Here is a 17348-nt window from a genome sequence, read left to right on the forward strand (position 1 = left end):
GGAGCGGCGCTCGGCCGCACGCCTGGCCCTCGCCCGTGGGGCACCGGAGCACTCGCCGGCGGCGGAGAGGAGATGGAAAAGGCCAGGACCCCCCTTCACCTCTGCCACCCCCACACGCAGGCCTGCAGCACCTCAGTCTCCAAAACCAAGACAGGTTTCCTGCTTGCTTTCAAATTAAGTTTTTAATTAAATAAATAACGGCGAGGGGTCTTCAAGGCAGTATCACTTCACAGTGTAGGGCTTGGGGGTGGGGGGAAGAGTCCAGCATTGGGAGCGTCTCAAAGTGAATGTGCTTTGTAAGAAGGAAAAAGAAAACCCCAACAAAACCAAAACCAAACCTCCCCCAGTGACTCCCCGCCCTGCCCCAGCCCTTTTCACCCCTCTCCCTTACAGTTATGTGGGAAAAGCGCTGCGCTCATGTTGAAAGACCCCATGCGAATCTGTAAACAACACTGAATAATATAAATAAGACATTTCTGCCTCCTCCAGCCTCTTCTCTCCTTTCACTGGGGCTTGAAACAAACCAAAGAAAAATGGTTTCAGGAAAAACTAAGAACATTCTTGGCTGATGGAGAGGAGAAGCCAAGGCCTGACCCTCCCTGGGAGGGCTGCAGATGCTCTCGCCCTGCCACCTCCTCTCCTTCCAGCCAAGCAGCTTCCTCTCACCCCCAGAAAAGGGGAATCACAGCCTGGGAAGTTTCACTATGGAGCGGGCACTTCTGTTTGCCTTCTGTTTCCAGCAGCCGGCAGCAGCCAGAGGCGAGACCTCCATTTTACGGCACGTTTCACAGAGCAATGCCTGGCCACAAGAGCGGTGTCTGGAGCTCAGCACCTCCTAGCAGGAGGCGAATGGGTCTGGGGCCTGAAAGGGAGAGATGAGGTCTGATCCTAAGCTACCCCGTGAAGCTGTCTGGTGCTGTCTCCATGCCCCTGCTGCAGGAGTGAGCACAACCTCGCTGGGCCGGGTAAAAGGGGGTCCCAGGCTAATGCCTTTAGTCATCCAAATCCACTGGCAGCAGAAGCAACTGCAGGATCACCGCCCGAAGACCTCTACCAAAATAAGCAAAAAGACTCAACCCAAACCCTTCCCAAGCACAGCAAATGGCTGGAGGAAGGGAACATCTGCATTAGAGCCCTGCCCAGCAAGTCAGCAGCATTCCCTGCATGGAAGAAAGGAATGCGAACAGTGGACATAAGCCAGTGACAAGCCCCAGACCTGGCACACAAGCGGGACGCAGACCAGCTCCGACTCAGCGCACCCACAGCTCTGCGCGGCCTCTGGCCGCTTCGGTGCTGACCCTCGTCACCTCCTCAAAACGCCGCTGGCAGTGGAGACGCACTTTTCTCTCAGAAGAGAGAGCTTTTTTGGTGACGTTTTAGAAGAACGGAGGCAGGTGGGAAGGGGTAGGGATGCGCTGGGACTGGCGTGCTCTCCTGCCTGCCTCTCGGCGCTAGCAGCGGTGCCCGACGCGGGGTGCGCAGGGAGCTGAGGTGCACGCGGTGTGCGCAGCGGGGGGGAGGAAGCACGGCCCCGCTGTGGGTGACTCCAGGGAGGGACAGGCTGGGAGCTCTTGCCCTGCCAGGATGCACATCCTCGCTCTGTTCGCTGTCGCTGCCCGGGGAGGTCAGGCAGCAGCTGCCCCTTACCCAGTGGCAGCTGCTGCTTCTCCATTTCCACAATTCTAGCTTCAGGCACCCAACAAAGCGAGGGTCAACTCAGAGATCACCATCCCCTTCTGGCCCTCTCTTCCTGCGTCCAGCTCCTCCTCCTTCCCCAGCTAGCAAATTGTTTGGGACAAGCTGAGACGTTACAGAGGTTGTAGCTGCATTTCACCCTCCTGAAGTGCAGCAGGGCCAGAAACGATCCAGGTATTCACCGGCAAGAACAAATGGGGCAGCAGTGCAGCACTGAAGGCCAACATCACTTTGTGGGTCTGGACACTGCCCTGACTCCCAGCACAAGATCTCCCCGGCCCAGTTCATGGCAGAGCACTACAAGGGAAGGCGGGATGGGCTTTAGCATGCACAACACTGCTGCACCGCACAGCACCCCTTTCCAAGACCTAAGTTTCAGCCAAAGGACTGGAACAGGCGACATCCCAGCCGGAGCTGGCAGCAGTGTGGGCAGAGAGCAACGCGCAGCCCCGGGAGGTTTGAAAACAGGACTGCGAGCGCCTGTTACAGTGCTCAGCTCAGGAGCGCAGGGTAGCTGTGAGAAGGGGAACGGGGAGAACGACTTCTATTGCAGCCCACTGTGCGGGTGAACAGCCACGACTCCTCGCCTTCCTTTGGCATCGCCATGCCCATCTCCGCTGGTGAGCAGCCCTCCAGCCCGGGCAGATTGTGCTCCATGCTGATTTCCTAAGCTCTCGGACCTCCAGACTGCATCCTCTGTCCCAGCCCCAAAGTGCCTGCGATACATCCCTGTTCTCAACACATTTTTGCACTCAGACCGTCCCGCTGGAGCCAGAGGAGGGACTCCACCTCCCCGGTCCTGGGGGCAGGGACTCTCCCAACAGCCTGGCAAGACCTGGGGTGACACACGGTCAACAAAACGGGGGGTCGTGGGCCTCCCCCCTCACTCAAGCTGGCCACCAGCTTTGTGTGATCGTGTCGGAACACGCTGGAGCAGAAACGTGTTTGGTTTCACTGTAGCCTTGGATCAAGGAGGATGGAAAGACAGATTCTGACCAACAGCTCCATACTGTCCCTAGAGAACAGTGGAAGTTCCAGGATTTCACTCAGTCAGGTCAAAGTCCTCGGTGGATTTGTGACAGGTTTGTGACTGGAGACTCTCACTGTGACAAGGGCTCTGACCGAGCCACGGGTGCCGGGCAGGCCTGATGCGCAGTCAGAAAGCTATTTACATCTCCGATGCCAATGAGGCCAAAATCTGTGACCGATAAGGACACTTGCGCAGGGGCCACCACTGCCTCTGGGTCTCTGTCCAAATCCACAGGGCCAGCAATTAAAGGTAAGCCCTCATTAATGTCTGCAGGGAGAGTGAAGTCCATGGTTATCGTCTCACCAGAGCTTTGCAACGTCTCCTGCTTCTCCGCTAGTCCTGGTCCTGCCGTCGGCAAAGCATAGAGCCCCGTGTCGGAGGGGGTGACAGTATGCCGTGTGCAGGAAGCCGAGAGCGTGCCTGAGGAGGTCTCCTCGGCGGGGTCGAAGGAACAATTCGTCTCCGAAGGAGTACTGCACTCATAGCCCTGCCCCGACTCGCTCATGCTGCCCAGGCTGCAGGCTGTGCTCTCCACGCTCAGAGGCTCTGCGCACCGCAGAGGAGGGAAGCGTACGGACGATGGACAGACAGGGAGGAAGAAAGGGTGGGAGGCAGCAAGTGAAATAAAACTAGAGTGAGTCCATAACGTATGAAAACCAGAATCCAGCTCAATCCCACCTAACCAGAACAGGATTTGTTTGATGGCAAAGATGTTTCTTTATTATAGCAACCAAAAATCCTGACAGCATCTACCAAAGAAAGGCAGGATGCAGACAGCAGATAGGAGGCCACCAGTGTTTCTATGGAAATTAAGGGAAATCTCAAAAGAGATTCTAAGATAAACCCAATCCTAAATCCCGTCCCCTCAAGCGTACGTCCCCTGGCAGGTGCTAACACAAAGCCCTTGTCCGTGGTAGGACAGAGAGAGGGAATGAACCCATTTTGGGCTCTCTGAGAGTCTTCTTACAGCCATCTCTCTCTGAGGGCAGCTAACAGGCACAGCCTGACTTCTGGTGCTTTAAATCTGCCTCTGGAGGATGTGCCAGTGTCCACTAATTAAGGCAGGTGCACTGAAAGCAACTGCCTGCCTCCGGTACCCAAAGCTCGCACAAATTCTCTTGCTTTGGGAATGACTTAGGCCGTCCCTCCACATCTGAAGCAGGACCAACTCTAAAGGAGCCAGTACTGATCAACGTAGGGACAGCCAACTCTCCTTTACGTACACCACACTCTGCCCAGGGCTGGTGTTTGACTCAGGGCAGAAAGTGAGCACACCGGCAAGGTGCAGGGAGAAGAGCAGCAGCTGGATAACAGCAGCAGGAGAAAGGCAGAGAAGGGTCTGTGCTGCTGAGGGAGGGAGGGGAGCTGTCCCCCTGGCAGACAGAAGAGAAGGCAGTTACCTGTGCTCTCAATCACTAGCTGATCTTGGCCAAAGTGAGAGTCCAGGCAGCTAGTGGCAGAGGGAATCGGTGGGGAGCTCCGAGAACGACTGGCGTTTTCTACCTCGCCCCCATCCAAGTCATTGTCGGTGTAATCCCTGTGGGGAAAGAGAGACAGAACTGTGACCACCCGCTGGGCAGAAAGATGTAGGCAGGAGAAACAGCAACTGGGATTAAAACCCACCAACAAATAAAGCAGCAGGGCTGTAGAGGCCTCACGAGGAGGAACATCCATACCCACGGTTAAGTCAGGGTGCCTGAGACCAGCCCACGTTAAACCAGAACAGGCTGTGTAGCTTCCCAAACGCAGAGCTCTGCCCTCCGGCTCTCTGAGTCTCAGCCTCTTCCATAACAAAACAAATGGTCAAATACTCTCCCCAGGGAGCAGCCAGCTTCACAGAATGATTGCACAGGGTTGTGACAATGTCAGCGTGCCAGCAAAGAGCGGGAGACAAAAAAATATTTTCTACCATGGGGAAATTTGAGATTTCAGGTATTTTCCTGTCTTGAGTCAGCAGAAAAAAAGCTAAGACTTAAACATTTTTCAAGCTCTAACATCTAATATTTTTAATTGATTCAACTTAAATATTTCATTTTGACCTTTTAAAACATTTAAGTTTCAACCTTTTTGAAAAGTATTTGCTGTAATTAACATATATTTCAAAGTGAAGAATTTGCCTCAAAGGTTATTTGCAGGGAAAGAAATTAATTCTCCTCCAATAATCAGAAATGGGGTATTTTTGTACGTAAAAAAAAATCCCTTCCCAAAACTGCATCCAGCTGAATTACTTCTTGAGATCAGCCCTGAATCCCTGACCATAACCTTAATCTTTCTTGTGAATGCATTTATCTGAAAGAAAACACTATTTTCTGACACAAGAAAGTCCACATCCAAGCAAATAATTGCTTAACTGTCCCCTCCCACACTAACAGTGCGTTATGGTCTGAGAACACCCAATGCATCTCTGCATGCTCCCACCCAAGAAACCTTCTAGAGCAGAAAGCGCAGCCTTTAAAGCAGAGGTGCTTTGCAGCCAGGATCTTCACTGGGAGGTTAATATTACTAATTTTAGTGTGAGAATATTCCACGCACGTGGCTCCAGGGTGGAGGACGTACTTCTTCCTTCCTAAACGAGTCTGCTGAGTGAAGTAGTCATAGCGCTCTGACTTTTTCCACATGTAGTAATACTCCACGCACTCGCCCACTGACCGGGTGCGGACCTGAGGAGAAACACCACAGTCAGAATGCCACACATCCAGACGTGCTTCGTGGAGCAAGGGTTATTCACCCGTTTTATCAGCACAGCAAGTTAAGTGCATTACAGCGATTTACATTGCTATGGACACATCTGCGCTACAGAACAGAAGCAGATACCGAGATTTCCAAGGCGGTAATCGGCCAGAGAAGTAACTCCCCATGGTGCACAATTGTTCTCGCAGACCCCAGTGTGGGTTCACGCACAGTACATTCATGCAGGACCTTCCTGCACTTCCAGCAGCACACTTAACACCGAGAGAGCAAACCTGCATCCATTTTCACTGGCCAGTGTCAACATGCCCACAGTGAATCAGTGGTAGGACTGGACTCTCTGGTTCTGCCAACTCCCAGCATAGCAGCATATGTCCTGGGGCCCAGTTCTCCCTACAACAGCATCTTTCATTCTAGAGGACCCCAGGGGACTTTACAAAACATCCACATGCTCAACTCACTCATTCACAGAAGTACTGCAAGGGCTGAGAGTTTGGAAAGAACTTTTGAGACTCCAGAAAGGGCTAATCAGTAATTAACTGACATCACTCATGCAGGTCAGTGTTGTTTGTCACTTCTCCCACCTGGAAAATAAGGCAGAGCAGGGCAGTGAACAGCCCATCACCTGCTAGCATGAGTCAACACAAAGCCTGGGATTGGAACTCAGCAGTCCTGAACTTCCTGCATCAGCCAAGGCTCAAATAACACTTCTGGTGCAAATGCACCTGCCTCGTTCCCTTTGTCTTAGTGCGATGCAGGGGTGAACATTCTTACCTTGTTTGCTTGGATAAGATGAAAGTTTTTCCCATGGACCCTGAAGCCATGTTCAAAATTTCTACATTCTTCCTCGCTCCAGGCACAAAGCTCATCTACAGCAGAAAGAGGAATTGGAGGAAGCATACAGAATCTGGAAGAGTTACACGTGCCTTGGTGTTTGGACTGGAATCCAGACATAGGGGTTCTCACCTCTGATAACCTTCACATTGAACCGTAACCTCCGTAATGCCTCTTCTGCATTGAAATTGCATTTAACCAGTTCATACAATGCCTAGGAAACAAAAGAAAGTGACTGACAGCAACACGCCACACGCAGACCTCTGCATGACTCATGTTTGTCTTGTGAAACTTATTTTTCCCAGGAGCCACTTTTCCACTAACCCTAGCTTGGCAGCCAGCATACATCATTCCAATTTTCACAGAACTGCATTACAAACCCTACGACTGAAAAGATGCAATTCTACCAGCAACTCCAGGGATTACAGGTGTGCTCCCATGTTTCTGCAGATACTGGGCTTATCGTGAGAATCTAGCCTGCCTACTTTAGAGGAAACACAGCCACTCTGGTTTCTTAGTTAAATGTTTGATCTTCTGCTGCCTTCAAAAGACGACAGAATTTTACAGAGTACAGATCCAAATTTGTCCTGCTGCAAGCTCTGTCTCAGAGATTTTGGGATACCAAGAGAATACAGTCAAAACTAACTATTCTCTACTTGCCCTGCCTGTTACACATTTTCCACAAGCATCCACAGATGCCTTCTACAAGCAGCTTTAGAAGGAAAGTACTAAGCTAGGCAGGTCTGTGGTCTGATCCACTGCAGACATTTCCTGTCTTCCCAAAAGCAGAGTGAAGACCCTCCTAAGACTCCATCTAGAAGGCACTCTCACTTATCCATGAAGCAGGAGCAGAGGATCACAGGAGGTAGGTCCCAGTCTCTTTTCAAGTGGGTCTCATTCAAGATCTCTGAAGGAAGCGCTGCACTACTATGCCAGCATCGTTCTAATATCTCCGGCTGCAAGATTTTACCTGTTCATTGTCCTTCACCATCTCTCCTTCTGGCAGGCTGCTGCTAGACAGCTCATCCCACCGCCGCTTCACTGCACAATATAGGAACTCTTCAACCTCTCTCTCAGGAAGGATGTTTGGGTCCCAAAGCAGCTGATCTTCATTTTCATAGGCTAAAAGAAAAAGCACCAAAATAAACTAATCAGAGAATCCCACTGCTTTTAAGAAATGGTCTGCGTGTCTGGGCATGGCAGAGGCAGAAGAAGGGAGAAAATCTTTGCTTGGACTCCTAACCTGGCACTAGAGATGACAACCATCAGTGTGAAGGTGCTGCATTTTCCCCTCCTCATTTTGGAGGCAGGTAAGCTTACTACTGCTTATACCTTTTTTAGAGCCCTAGGCACAGGCTCGTCTGGTTTCCGCTTCTTCAGAGGGTTGGCTGACAAGTTTTTTGTTACCATGTTCTCAAAGGCTGTTGCTTTGATTCATTAATCGTGGCAACTTAAAAACCCTGTGTTCTAAGGTGTCTTTTCCCACACACAGTAAACAAAAGGACTTTGAAGCAAGGCACCTTTGAGCTACAAGCCTGGCCTAGGCTCAAGACCCTCTCTGTCCTAAGCACAAAACTAAGCATCTGCAAGGCTGTAATGCTCCACTGTGAGCTGCTCCACCTACACAAAGCAGCAGCAGCACACTGCAGCACTGAGTGGTTCTTGCCCCTTTCAGCTTTCAAGGCTCTTGGTCCATGAGAACAAAGCACACAACCATGCAGACAGAGGGTTAAGTAAAATTGCAGCACAGAGGAAAGCAAGAAGGGATTCTGCAATAAAAATAATCAGAAATACAGCGATTTTTCTATTCAGATAGCCACAGAATGGCTTGGGTTGGAAGGGACCCTAAAGATCACCTAACTCCAACCCCCCTGACCCAGGGAGGTTATGGGGGGGGTCATAAAAACATGAGCACCCTATGCGATTTACTTGTTCATGTATTTCTACCGGCAAAGGAACCCACTCTCTTGCCATGCAAAATCAGGTCAGAGGAAAGTACAGACAGGGCATAGAAGACCACCATCTGGATCTACTGCAAGTTTCCTCATTTTGCACTGATGCAAATGTACAGGCTATGGGAAACAGGCACTAAATCCATGGTCTTCAGTACAGAAGGCTAAGAGCATCGTAAACTTCCTGATTAAGTAGCAGTAAAAAGTTCTGAGAACTACAGCAAGTAAATCTGAAATGGTACCTGCAACGCTGATAACTTTTATCTCTTTAAATCATTTGCTTAGTCTGCTAGGTTAAAAGAACTAGGGAGGAAATGAGTCATTTTTAAAGAGGTGGTTTTCTGTTAGCTATCTTCTTCAGAAGTTCAGCGAGCTGCTGCTAGTATCACACTAGTTATTAGACAATCTGCAAATCAAGGCAACTCTATCTACTCTGCAGACATGCTATCAAATCGGGAACTGATTAGTTCCAGGGAGTACTAAATGAAAATAACTCTTGCTACTTCAGGAAGATGTCAGAGAAAAATAAATTAGAGCATCTCCCTCTTTGGCTACAGCTGAGCCCCCTTCCTCCAAACCTGTCATCCTACCAAGCCAGTTTTCACTGAGCGTCTGTAGCTGTATTACTCACCAAATTCAGATAAGCTAGTTTAAAAGCTAGTTTGGGTACAGCTGTAAATTTTGATGTCATTACTGAGAGGTGCTAAGCCTAGACATACAGAGCAGAACTGGTGAACTGAGCCCCTTCAAATGGCCAGGCCAGCAGCCCTACATCCAAACAAGATACGTAAAGCAAGTTGCCTTACCTTTTTCACTGTGCCTGTTCAAGTGGAGGATGGGAACAGTGGCTTGGTACTGAGGTCCAACCATGATCTCCTGAAACACCATCACAGAGAAGTCAGTAAATCGAAACGGAACACGCTCCATGTAGGCAATGAAGTGTACCGCATGATTTAAGGGCTATGACACCACGAGGCCAACATATATCAGTAGTCCCCAGTGTCACCATTACTTCTAGGGAGCCTTGACTTACTTCATAGGGTAACTAGAAAGATTTACAACCAACCAGATCATACTTTAGGGACCTTAGGTATTTACATAGTTTTAATAAAGATATATAGCAAATAGCTGGAGATAAAATGAATGCTAAAGGTCTCCTGCAACCTTCATAACCAGGATGAATTCAGAAGTCTGCTCCTCTCTTTCATATGATGGTTCCCCCTCAGTAAAACCCACTGGGAATATCGCACAGCAATTCACTTTTATAGGGCTATGGATTGCAGTTCTGATTTACCAAGGCAACAACAGCATTTTCCATATCTGAAGCAGAAAATAGTTTCAGATGAAGATTTCAAGATCACACCAAAAATACACTTTGCAACCCATGCCTGCCACTGCCTTCCACAAAATGCAAGACTGAGGAAAAGGAAGATGAAGAAAGAAAACTTCTTGAGGGAAATACCACAGTGCTCTGGTGTCATGCTTTCCTCAAATTTCCTCAGGCCCATTGCCTCAGCTTCCCTTCTGGATGCATTCTGATCATTTACCTTCTTACACTCGTTGGATGGGATGGAGTCCTCCTCTGAATCCTCAGCCATGGAGGAAGCACATGGAGATGAACAGGGCTCTTTGTCTTCATCAGCAAGAAAGTTGTTTGCTTTGTGGGAAATGAAGAGATCTGTTGTTATGAAATGGTTTATTACTACTGCTCTATGTTCCCTCCCCTTCCCTTTATTTTCTGTCTTAAAGTTACATTCAGCATGGTCCTCAGTGACTACTTACCCATATTTCCATTTTCTGATTTTAAATAAGACAATTTGCACACTTGCCACGCAGGTGGTGCCAACCAACCTGGAGAACTCAGACTCCCTCATTTTGCAAGACAGCAAAAGGAATAAGATCACTTTATACCATGCCTCCCATGCACTTTGGCTTCCTCCACATTCTGAAACTGCCGCAATGTATCAGACCAGTAGTGCTACTGAATGTATTCACTTGTAGAGGTGTCAGACCCAGCAGATCGTAATTACAACAGGCAGCAAAACAGTTCTCACTTTACCAATGTTGTGAGTTACAGCTAAAGACAATTTTCTCCTGATCCCCCTGCTCATCTATGCTAAAAATGAGTGTCCTAACCGGTGCTGGGTGAACCCACTGGCACTCAGGTTTATTTGCAGCCACAGAAAGAATGTGGAAAAATGTAACTCAGGAAACTTAGTGACAAAGTAAAGAAATATGTCCCTGCCCTATCCTGCACAAAACATCTGAGTACAAAACAATTACTTAGAAATTAGCAACACATACAGCCAGGCTGGTTTGGGAATAGGTCTGACGCATCATGGGATGTGACGGATGGAGTCAGATCATCAGCTGAAGACTGTGTCTCCTCCTCTTCTTCCCCTGAAAGCAAATCCTTCGCTATTTGTTCCTTTTAACAACAACAAGAAAGTGAAAAATATTTTAAATTAAAAAAAAAAAAAGCAGGGGGTGGGGGTGTGTGAGGCCTACAGTAAAATATTTCTGGCCAAGGGCAGCCACATCCATAGCCCTCCTCACCCTCCCACAGCTTCTTCAAAGACAGATTCTGCCTTGCACTCCCTGCCACCCCTGGATTATTCTCCCTAGAAGCACTTCTATAAGCATCAAGAGGAGAATGGCTTCCTATGGAAGCCAGAGCGAGGAGGAGCAAGAGGCCTTTTCTGCAGACCCCCACCCAGAGTACAGAGCTCAAAGATCCCATAAGGAAACAACTTTCTACATCAGCTGGCTCAGAAGGAAGATACAAACCTGCCCTGACCATCCACAGACCCACCTACGTGCAAAGCATAGTTACCTACGTTCCATGAAGGGTTTTTACAGCGTCCTTTTTAAAACAGCTATCCTTCCCCTAGTCCCCTCTATTCCCTGCACATTCACATTCCTGCCCCCTCGCTGGGGCACCAGAACTAGGCAGGCCCCTTCCCTGGCATTCGCCAAGCTCCACCTGAGGAGAGCTACTAGACACCTGAAGCTCTCAGCCAGCTCAGCACCCTACAGCGCAGCCTAACAGCACACACCCGAGCTGACCGCTGCTCTTACCTTATCCAGAGTCATATCTGGGAGATTTGGAGTAATATCATTGCTCTCACTGCCCTGTTCTGAGATGGGATCGGATGCCTCATAGCCGTAAAGTGCAAGCAGCTCCTCAAATGGCATTTCACTGTTCTGAGCGAGAGGAAGACAAAGCTTCATCAGGAGTGGAGCAATCACCGAGTACAACAGCAGCTGCAGCGAACACACGTGCAGAGGCAGTCGAAGCAGCTCTGCTCTTCTGGGGGCTCTGAATGCCTTGGGCAGTGCTGCGCAATGAAGGAGGCATGTCCACCAGAACCCACCACAACCTGGTCTTACAGGTATGGACAAGCCAGGAACTTCCACCCCAAAACAATACAGTCAACGGTATTTTTAGAATATGTTTAGACTACCCACTGGAGGACCACATCCCATCATCTCTGCGGAATGGACATCACCCATCAGCTGACGGCTCCTCAGCAAGGTGGGTGAAGGAAGTCCATGTGGTCAGAGCAGCTACCTGGCAGACAAAGTCTCCAAAATTTACTGCTGCCACCGGCTGGCAAACCAATTATTTGCTATCCAAATTTAAACCTAAGACCTGTTGATGGGTGGACCTAAACACAGCACACAGCCATCAGAGCAAGTAAGACAGTTTCTCACAAAGATCTATGGTACCAGCACTTTCAAAGAAAGCAAGAAAATCCAGCAGGTAATTTCCCTTCCCCTCCCCTCCCGCCTTTACCTGAGAGGCACTGAAACTCTTCTCCAGCTCTTCTAAGGATTTCTGTTTCTCCTGAGTATCTTCCTCTTCTTCCCTTTCCTCCCGTACACCATAGTTCTGTGAAAGGATCTCTGCTAGGTTCAGTCGGTGATCAGCCGAGCCCATTGACACAACTGCAGGGATTAGAAGAAGCTGGGTATTGGATCATCCTGAACCAAATCTTCAGATGTGACAAAGCTCGGGACGACCCGTCCTCGTGCGTGTGCGGCCGTGATAAGGCAGCGGAAGAGATTAGGCAGAAAGGAGTGAGAGGGGCTGAGAAGCACAACCAGCAGAAGTCATTCCGTGAGCACCGCGCTGCAAAGCCTGGCTGCTACACATCCAGGCCCCATGACTGCCTGGAAGATGTATCTGAAGGTTTTCTGAGTATTTATGGTTCCCTCCTGACTGGATTCCCTGATATGATAACATCTGAATGCACACTGCAGCCTTCTCCTCACTTGAGGCACTTTTAGGATAATTACTATTTATTGGGAGAACCAGCAGACAGATGCTTCTGGGAGCTTTGGCATTTTTAAGACTTTTCTCGCCTGTCAAGTGTGATTGGAATCACCCAACAGGTTCCAAAGAAGTCGGAAGGAGAAGGGGAGGGAACGGACAGGCTGAGCACAGGAGCCTCATTTCCTCTGGCAGCCAGACCAACAAACAGAAGCACAGACCGTGGCTTTACCTGCTGCACTCTGAAGGCCAGGCTCTCCGGGACATAGGCTGTGGGCTGGGTATGGCACCACCCTCGGACTCTGCCTGCCCACCGAAGCCTTCAAGAAAAGAGAAAAACACGGCTGAGACAACTCTCCATTTTTAAAGTGTAACGCACCTCCAGCCACTTAACCCCTCCAGCAAATGCAATTAATTTAATTTCAAAGCAAAAGTTAATAAACCCACACAGGGTAGCACTGGAAACCGCTGTGCAAAAAGAGCTCTAGCCAGGTGTATTTAACAGCTCTCCCACGGCTCCTCTCTTCGGGGTTCATCACCTTCCCCTCGGTCTCTAAGTGCATGTGGCAGCGTTTCCAGTTTACCTTCAGCTTCCCACTAATAATTTATCCCTTCACCAGTTTAAGACCGCAGGTCTTTATGGCTTACATCTTACTTAAGAGAAGGATTCTGACCCTAAGCCGTCATTCTAAGCACACACTTTGAACACAGCGTTTTTATCAACGGCACTCCAGCTGCCCCCAGCGCCTCGCTGCATTCAGGAGGCTCAGAGGGGTCAGCAAGGAAATTCAGAGCTGAGCAGGCAGCGAGGGGGTCTGGAAGTGGCAGAGGTGAGGTGGAAAGAGGATGAGACAGGTAAACACCGAGAAGAGGCACCTGCTTTCTGGCATTCGGTGCTCGGTCAGAAGTTTAGGCAGCAACATGGGCTGAGGCCTGGACAACAAGCCCGAACATCTGCAGCTCCTTGGGCTGATGCACCTGGAAATGCTGTTCATCAAGTTCAGCCTAGGTAGGGAGCAAGGAGGTAATTAGGCAATGCCTTCGAGCTGACTGAGAGCCTCCGACTGCAGCAGGAACTCAGAGCGTCGGTCCCCCAGTCAGCAGTGACACCTCCTCGCGGCCCTCAGCCATCTCCCACTGCTCCCCACTCAGGCAGGGGGAGCCAGGACATCCTCAGTGCTTCAGCACAAGGAATTTCCTTGAGTTCTCTAAGAACTCAAGGAAATACAGCACAGGTTCAAATCAAAACGGATCCTCTACCAATAGAGCAAGGTATACACCATAAAAGCCACCCCGGACTTTGGGCTCTGAATTAGCGCCTTCGGGTGTTTAAACGCGCGTTGCAAAGTCTGTAACAACTACAGAGCCGGTTATTTTCTAGACGTAATTACTGCGACGATGACGGTTGGTACGGAAGGCATCAGAAGATGCTCCCACATGAGAGAAAGACAGAGAGAGGGAGGGAGGGCGAGGATCCTGAAAGCGTCCGTGCAATTCTTGCTCCTTCCTCTACCCAGGTGTTGAAGAGATGCCTCCGGTCCCAGCCAAAGCGCGCTGCAATTCACCGTCCCCGGTGCCTGGTCATTAGCAGCAGGAGAACCCCACTGGAGACCACCTCGTCTGGCTGCAGACGGAGCCCAACAGCCACACAAGCCAAGAAGAGAAGGGAGGAGGAGTTCGCAGCTAGCGAAAGACGAGGACGGAAAGGGCTCGGCCAACCTCCGCTGTGGGGACGGCCGCACCAGGAGATGGATTCCTACCTTGGGAGGCGTCAGCGTCTCTCTGCTGGGATGTGACCACGCACAAAGCCCTCATGGAGAAACCCTCCCAAGCAAATAATCCCAGTTTCATGAAAAGGGCACGGGTGTGGATTACACTCCCTCCCTTTTGCCTCGAGTGATCTGCAGAGCTCTTCCCTGAGACCACGATCGATACATTGATCGCGCCTCCCTCACGCGAGGATCGATACGGAGCTGCATGCTAAGGATTTGGAAAACGAAGACTGAAATTGTCAGCAGTGGAAGGGCTGGCTTGAGAAGGTATCAAGAATACCTCGGAAATAATGAGATCTTGTATTAAAGATCAGTGCTGGAATGAGGACTAACAGCCAGTAGGCCAGGATGACAAGCCCCCAACTACTCATGAGTTTATTTCCCCAGAGCAGTAACACAGCATTAGGGCAAGTGGGAACTGCTGGGAGGCACCACAAAACCGTCAGCGCTGCTGCGTTTGGACTGAGAAACGAAGAAACAAGTGGCAGACAAAGCCAGCGGCCCACTTGTACACCCAGATTTAAACATGCGTGACACTGAACCAACCCCCAAATCATTCACAAATCCAGAAGACCGCAGACGCAAGAGGACGGACGAGCCAGAGGAACGGGGGAAAGACGAGAGCACTGCACGCGTCAGAAAGACAGCGGGAGCGCTGAGGAGGCACTACCAGGCGTCCCCAGACCACGGGGGGCTCTCAGACGAGGCACGGACGGTGTCGCCTACTGCTGGGGATGGTTCCACCCCCGTGAGAGTTCACAGCGGTGAACTCCGCTACCTGGAGGGTGCCCCACGATGCTGGAGAGCGGCGCCTACACATCAGCAGGCCACTTAGCCTTGGGGAGCTGACACGCGTTCCCTGCAGCTGCTTTCCTTCCGTTGCTCTCTGCTTGCCAGGCACCAGCACAACTTTCCTCTCCCAAGAGTTACACCGACTTCGGCCAGTTACCCGCTCTCGTCTTTGCATTTTTGGGTGACTTCAGCTCTCCCTTCTCAGTTCTGGACTCAAGCTTTTGAGCACAGGAGACACAGCGACAGCCACGCCTCAGGCAGCGCTGCAGAGGAAGAGCCCGAGCTTCTCGCACAGGCAAGGCCGTGTTCCAGCGCAGCGCGGACTGCGATCGTCCCAGACCTGCCACACAAAGCCCTCCAGGCTGAAGCAGCTCTTGCAAGAAAGTGAGGAAGAAGAGAGAAGGTTTCCTTTCCCAGCCTTACTATTTTAATAGCTAAAGCGATTTCCTCAGCTAGTTTGGTAGGGGTTTCAGGGTCGGTGAGAGAAGCTTTCCTGGTTCCTTTGCCCCGTCCGTGCTACGTGACACAGATTTGTTTCCTACGAGCCCCAGCTGTGGCCAGAGGGAAGCGGTACGGATGGAAACATTTGTTCTGCAGCCTACGCATCTGAAAGAGCAAAAAAATTAGCGAAGGACAAGACACGGGGGTCGTCTCCTGCGCTGCTCGGGAAGCCGCTGCCCAGGCCGCAGCAGAGGCTCCGCGGCCCAACCCCGCCGGGGAGGCAGCGGCGGCCGCGGGACCCCGGGACGGAGCCGCGCGCGCGGGGCCACCTCGGGGCCTCGAGTCGGGCGAGGCTCTGCGGAGGCGCCGCTCGGGCGCGGAGGCCCGCGGCCCGCCGGTGCTCGGTGCAGGGACGGGCGGGCAGGGGAGGGCAGCCCCCGCCCGCGGAGCGCCCCGAAAACGGAGCCGTGCTCGGGGGGCTCCCGGGCAGCCCGCGACGAGCCCGACGCCCGCTCCACACCGCGCGCCCCCGGCGGGGGTCTCCGGGCAGCAGCGGGGCCGGTTCGGAGGCGCCCAGGCGGGGGGGGGGCGTCGCAACGGCCGGGGCAGCAGGGGCCCCGCTCGGGCACCGGGCCGCGCAGACCCCCCCCCCCCGGGCTTCCTGCAGCCCCCGCGGCCCCGAGCTCCCCCGGGACACCCCCGGGCCTCCCGGCCCGCCCGCCCTAAAGCCCCGGGGCTGCGGCTCCGCTCTCTGCCGCCGGACCCCCCCCCCCCCGTGCGGCCCCGCCCGGCCCCGGCCCCGCTCCCGCCCGGCGGCTCCTCGGCGCCCCCGGAGCCCCCCGCAGCCCCCCCGCTGCCCGCCGGGCCCAGAGCCGGTCCCGCCGCGGCGCCGCTTCCCCTGCCCGGCGCCGCTCCCCGGTCCCCGGCCGGGCGCAGGCGGAGCGGGGAGGCCCCGGCCCCGGCCCCCCGGCGGCTCCGCGCTCACCTCCGCCATGGCCGGGCGCGAGCGGCGGCGGCGGGGGGGGTGCGGCGGGGCGGGGGGGCCGCGGGGCCCGGATGCGGCGGCGGCCGCTGATTGGCTGCGGCGCCGCGAGGGCGGGGGAGCGGCGGGGGCGCGGCGGGGCGGGGCCGGGGGTCAGGGGGCGGGGGGCGGGGGCCGGGGGTCAGGGGGCGGGGGTCAGGGGGCGCCGCGCCGGGGCCGGGGCCGGGCCGCTGCCGGCGGCGCCTTCTGGGAGCCCCGGGGCCCACCCCGTAGCCGGTCCCGGGGCCCTGCAGCACGGCTTGGTACAGCCGCGGTGCCCCCCCCGGCCGGGCCCGGCCCGGTCCCCCGGTGACGGCCCCGGTGACAGGCGCCGCTCGCACCGGGCTCAGCGCAGCGCCGCCGCGGCTCGGTCCGGGTTCGGGGCCGCGGACCGGAGGCTCGGGCAGCTGCCCCGCGGCCGGGCCGGCCCCCAGCCGCAGCACCGAGCGCCCCCCGCGCCGGGCCCGCGTCCCCAGGGAGCCGGCCGGCCGGGGGCCCGCCCCCCGCTGGCACCGGGCGGCCCCGGGGATGGAGCCCCCCGCGGGGCGCTGGGCCCGGCCGACCCCCGGGGGCCGCCCCGGGGGGTCCCGGCGCGTCCCTGCTGCCCCGCCGGGCACCCCGGCGGGCTGCGCTGGGCTCCGCTCCTGCCTTTGAGCTCCGGGAGCGGAGTGCTGGCGAGTGCCCCTGAAGTGGCGGCGCGGCCCTCGAGCTGCGAGGCAGAGCGCTTCCGCAGGCCTCTGCTCCCCGCGCAGGTCCGTGTCGTTGTGCTCAGAGGACCAGCAGCGCGCAGATGCTGTTTATTCAATTAGAAAAGTAACCTTGTCGCTCGCTTTCAGAGAGATTTCCACAA

At 53.5% G+C, this 17348-nt stretch overlaps 1 protein-coding gene across 7 annotated transcripts; it reads right to left on the reverse strand.

Moving 5' to 3' along the window:
• Positions 1 to 163: 163 nt before the first annotated feature.
• MIER2 (MIER family member 2) lies at positions 164 to 16542 on the reverse strand. 7 transcript variants are annotated; one of them, XM_080566508.1, is made up of 14 exons: positions 16463 to 16542; positions 13349 to 13477; positions 12705 to 12792; positions 11996 to 12147; positions 11278 to 11403; positions 10504 to 10627; positions 9747 to 9856; positions 9006 to 9075; positions 7218 to 7369; positions 6380 to 6461; positions 6188 to 6282; positions 5258 to 5385; positions 4126 to 4262; positions 164 to 3271 (listed from the first exon to the last, which is right to left on the reverse strand). In XM_080566508.1, the coding sequence occupies exons 4-14, from the start codon at positions 12137 to 12139 to the stop codon at positions 2796 to 2798; spliced, it is 1644 nt and encodes a 547-aa protein (XP_080422634.1). In that variant the 5' UTR covers positions 12140 to 12147; positions 12705 to 12792; positions 13349 to 13477; positions 16463 to 16542; the 3' UTR covers positions 164 to 2795. The 7 variants fall into 7 exon arrangements, with proteins under 7 accessions (XP_080422634.1, XP_080422633.1, XP_080422635.1 ...); XM_080566507.1 differs by having other exon boundaries at positions 13349 to 15642; positions 16463 to 16514; XM_080566509.1 differs by lacking the exon at positions 16463 to 16542 and adding an exon at positions 15460 to 16138.
• Positions 16543 to 17348: the final 806 nt, after the last annotated feature.

The sequence above is a fragment of the Anser brachyrhynchus genome (assembly GCF_964034855.1).
Source record: "Anser brachyrhynchus genome assembly, chromosome: 23".
Classification (NCBI taxonomy): domain Eukaryota; kingdom Metazoa; phylum Chordata; class Aves; order Anseriformes; family Anatidae; genus Anser; species Anser brachyrhynchus.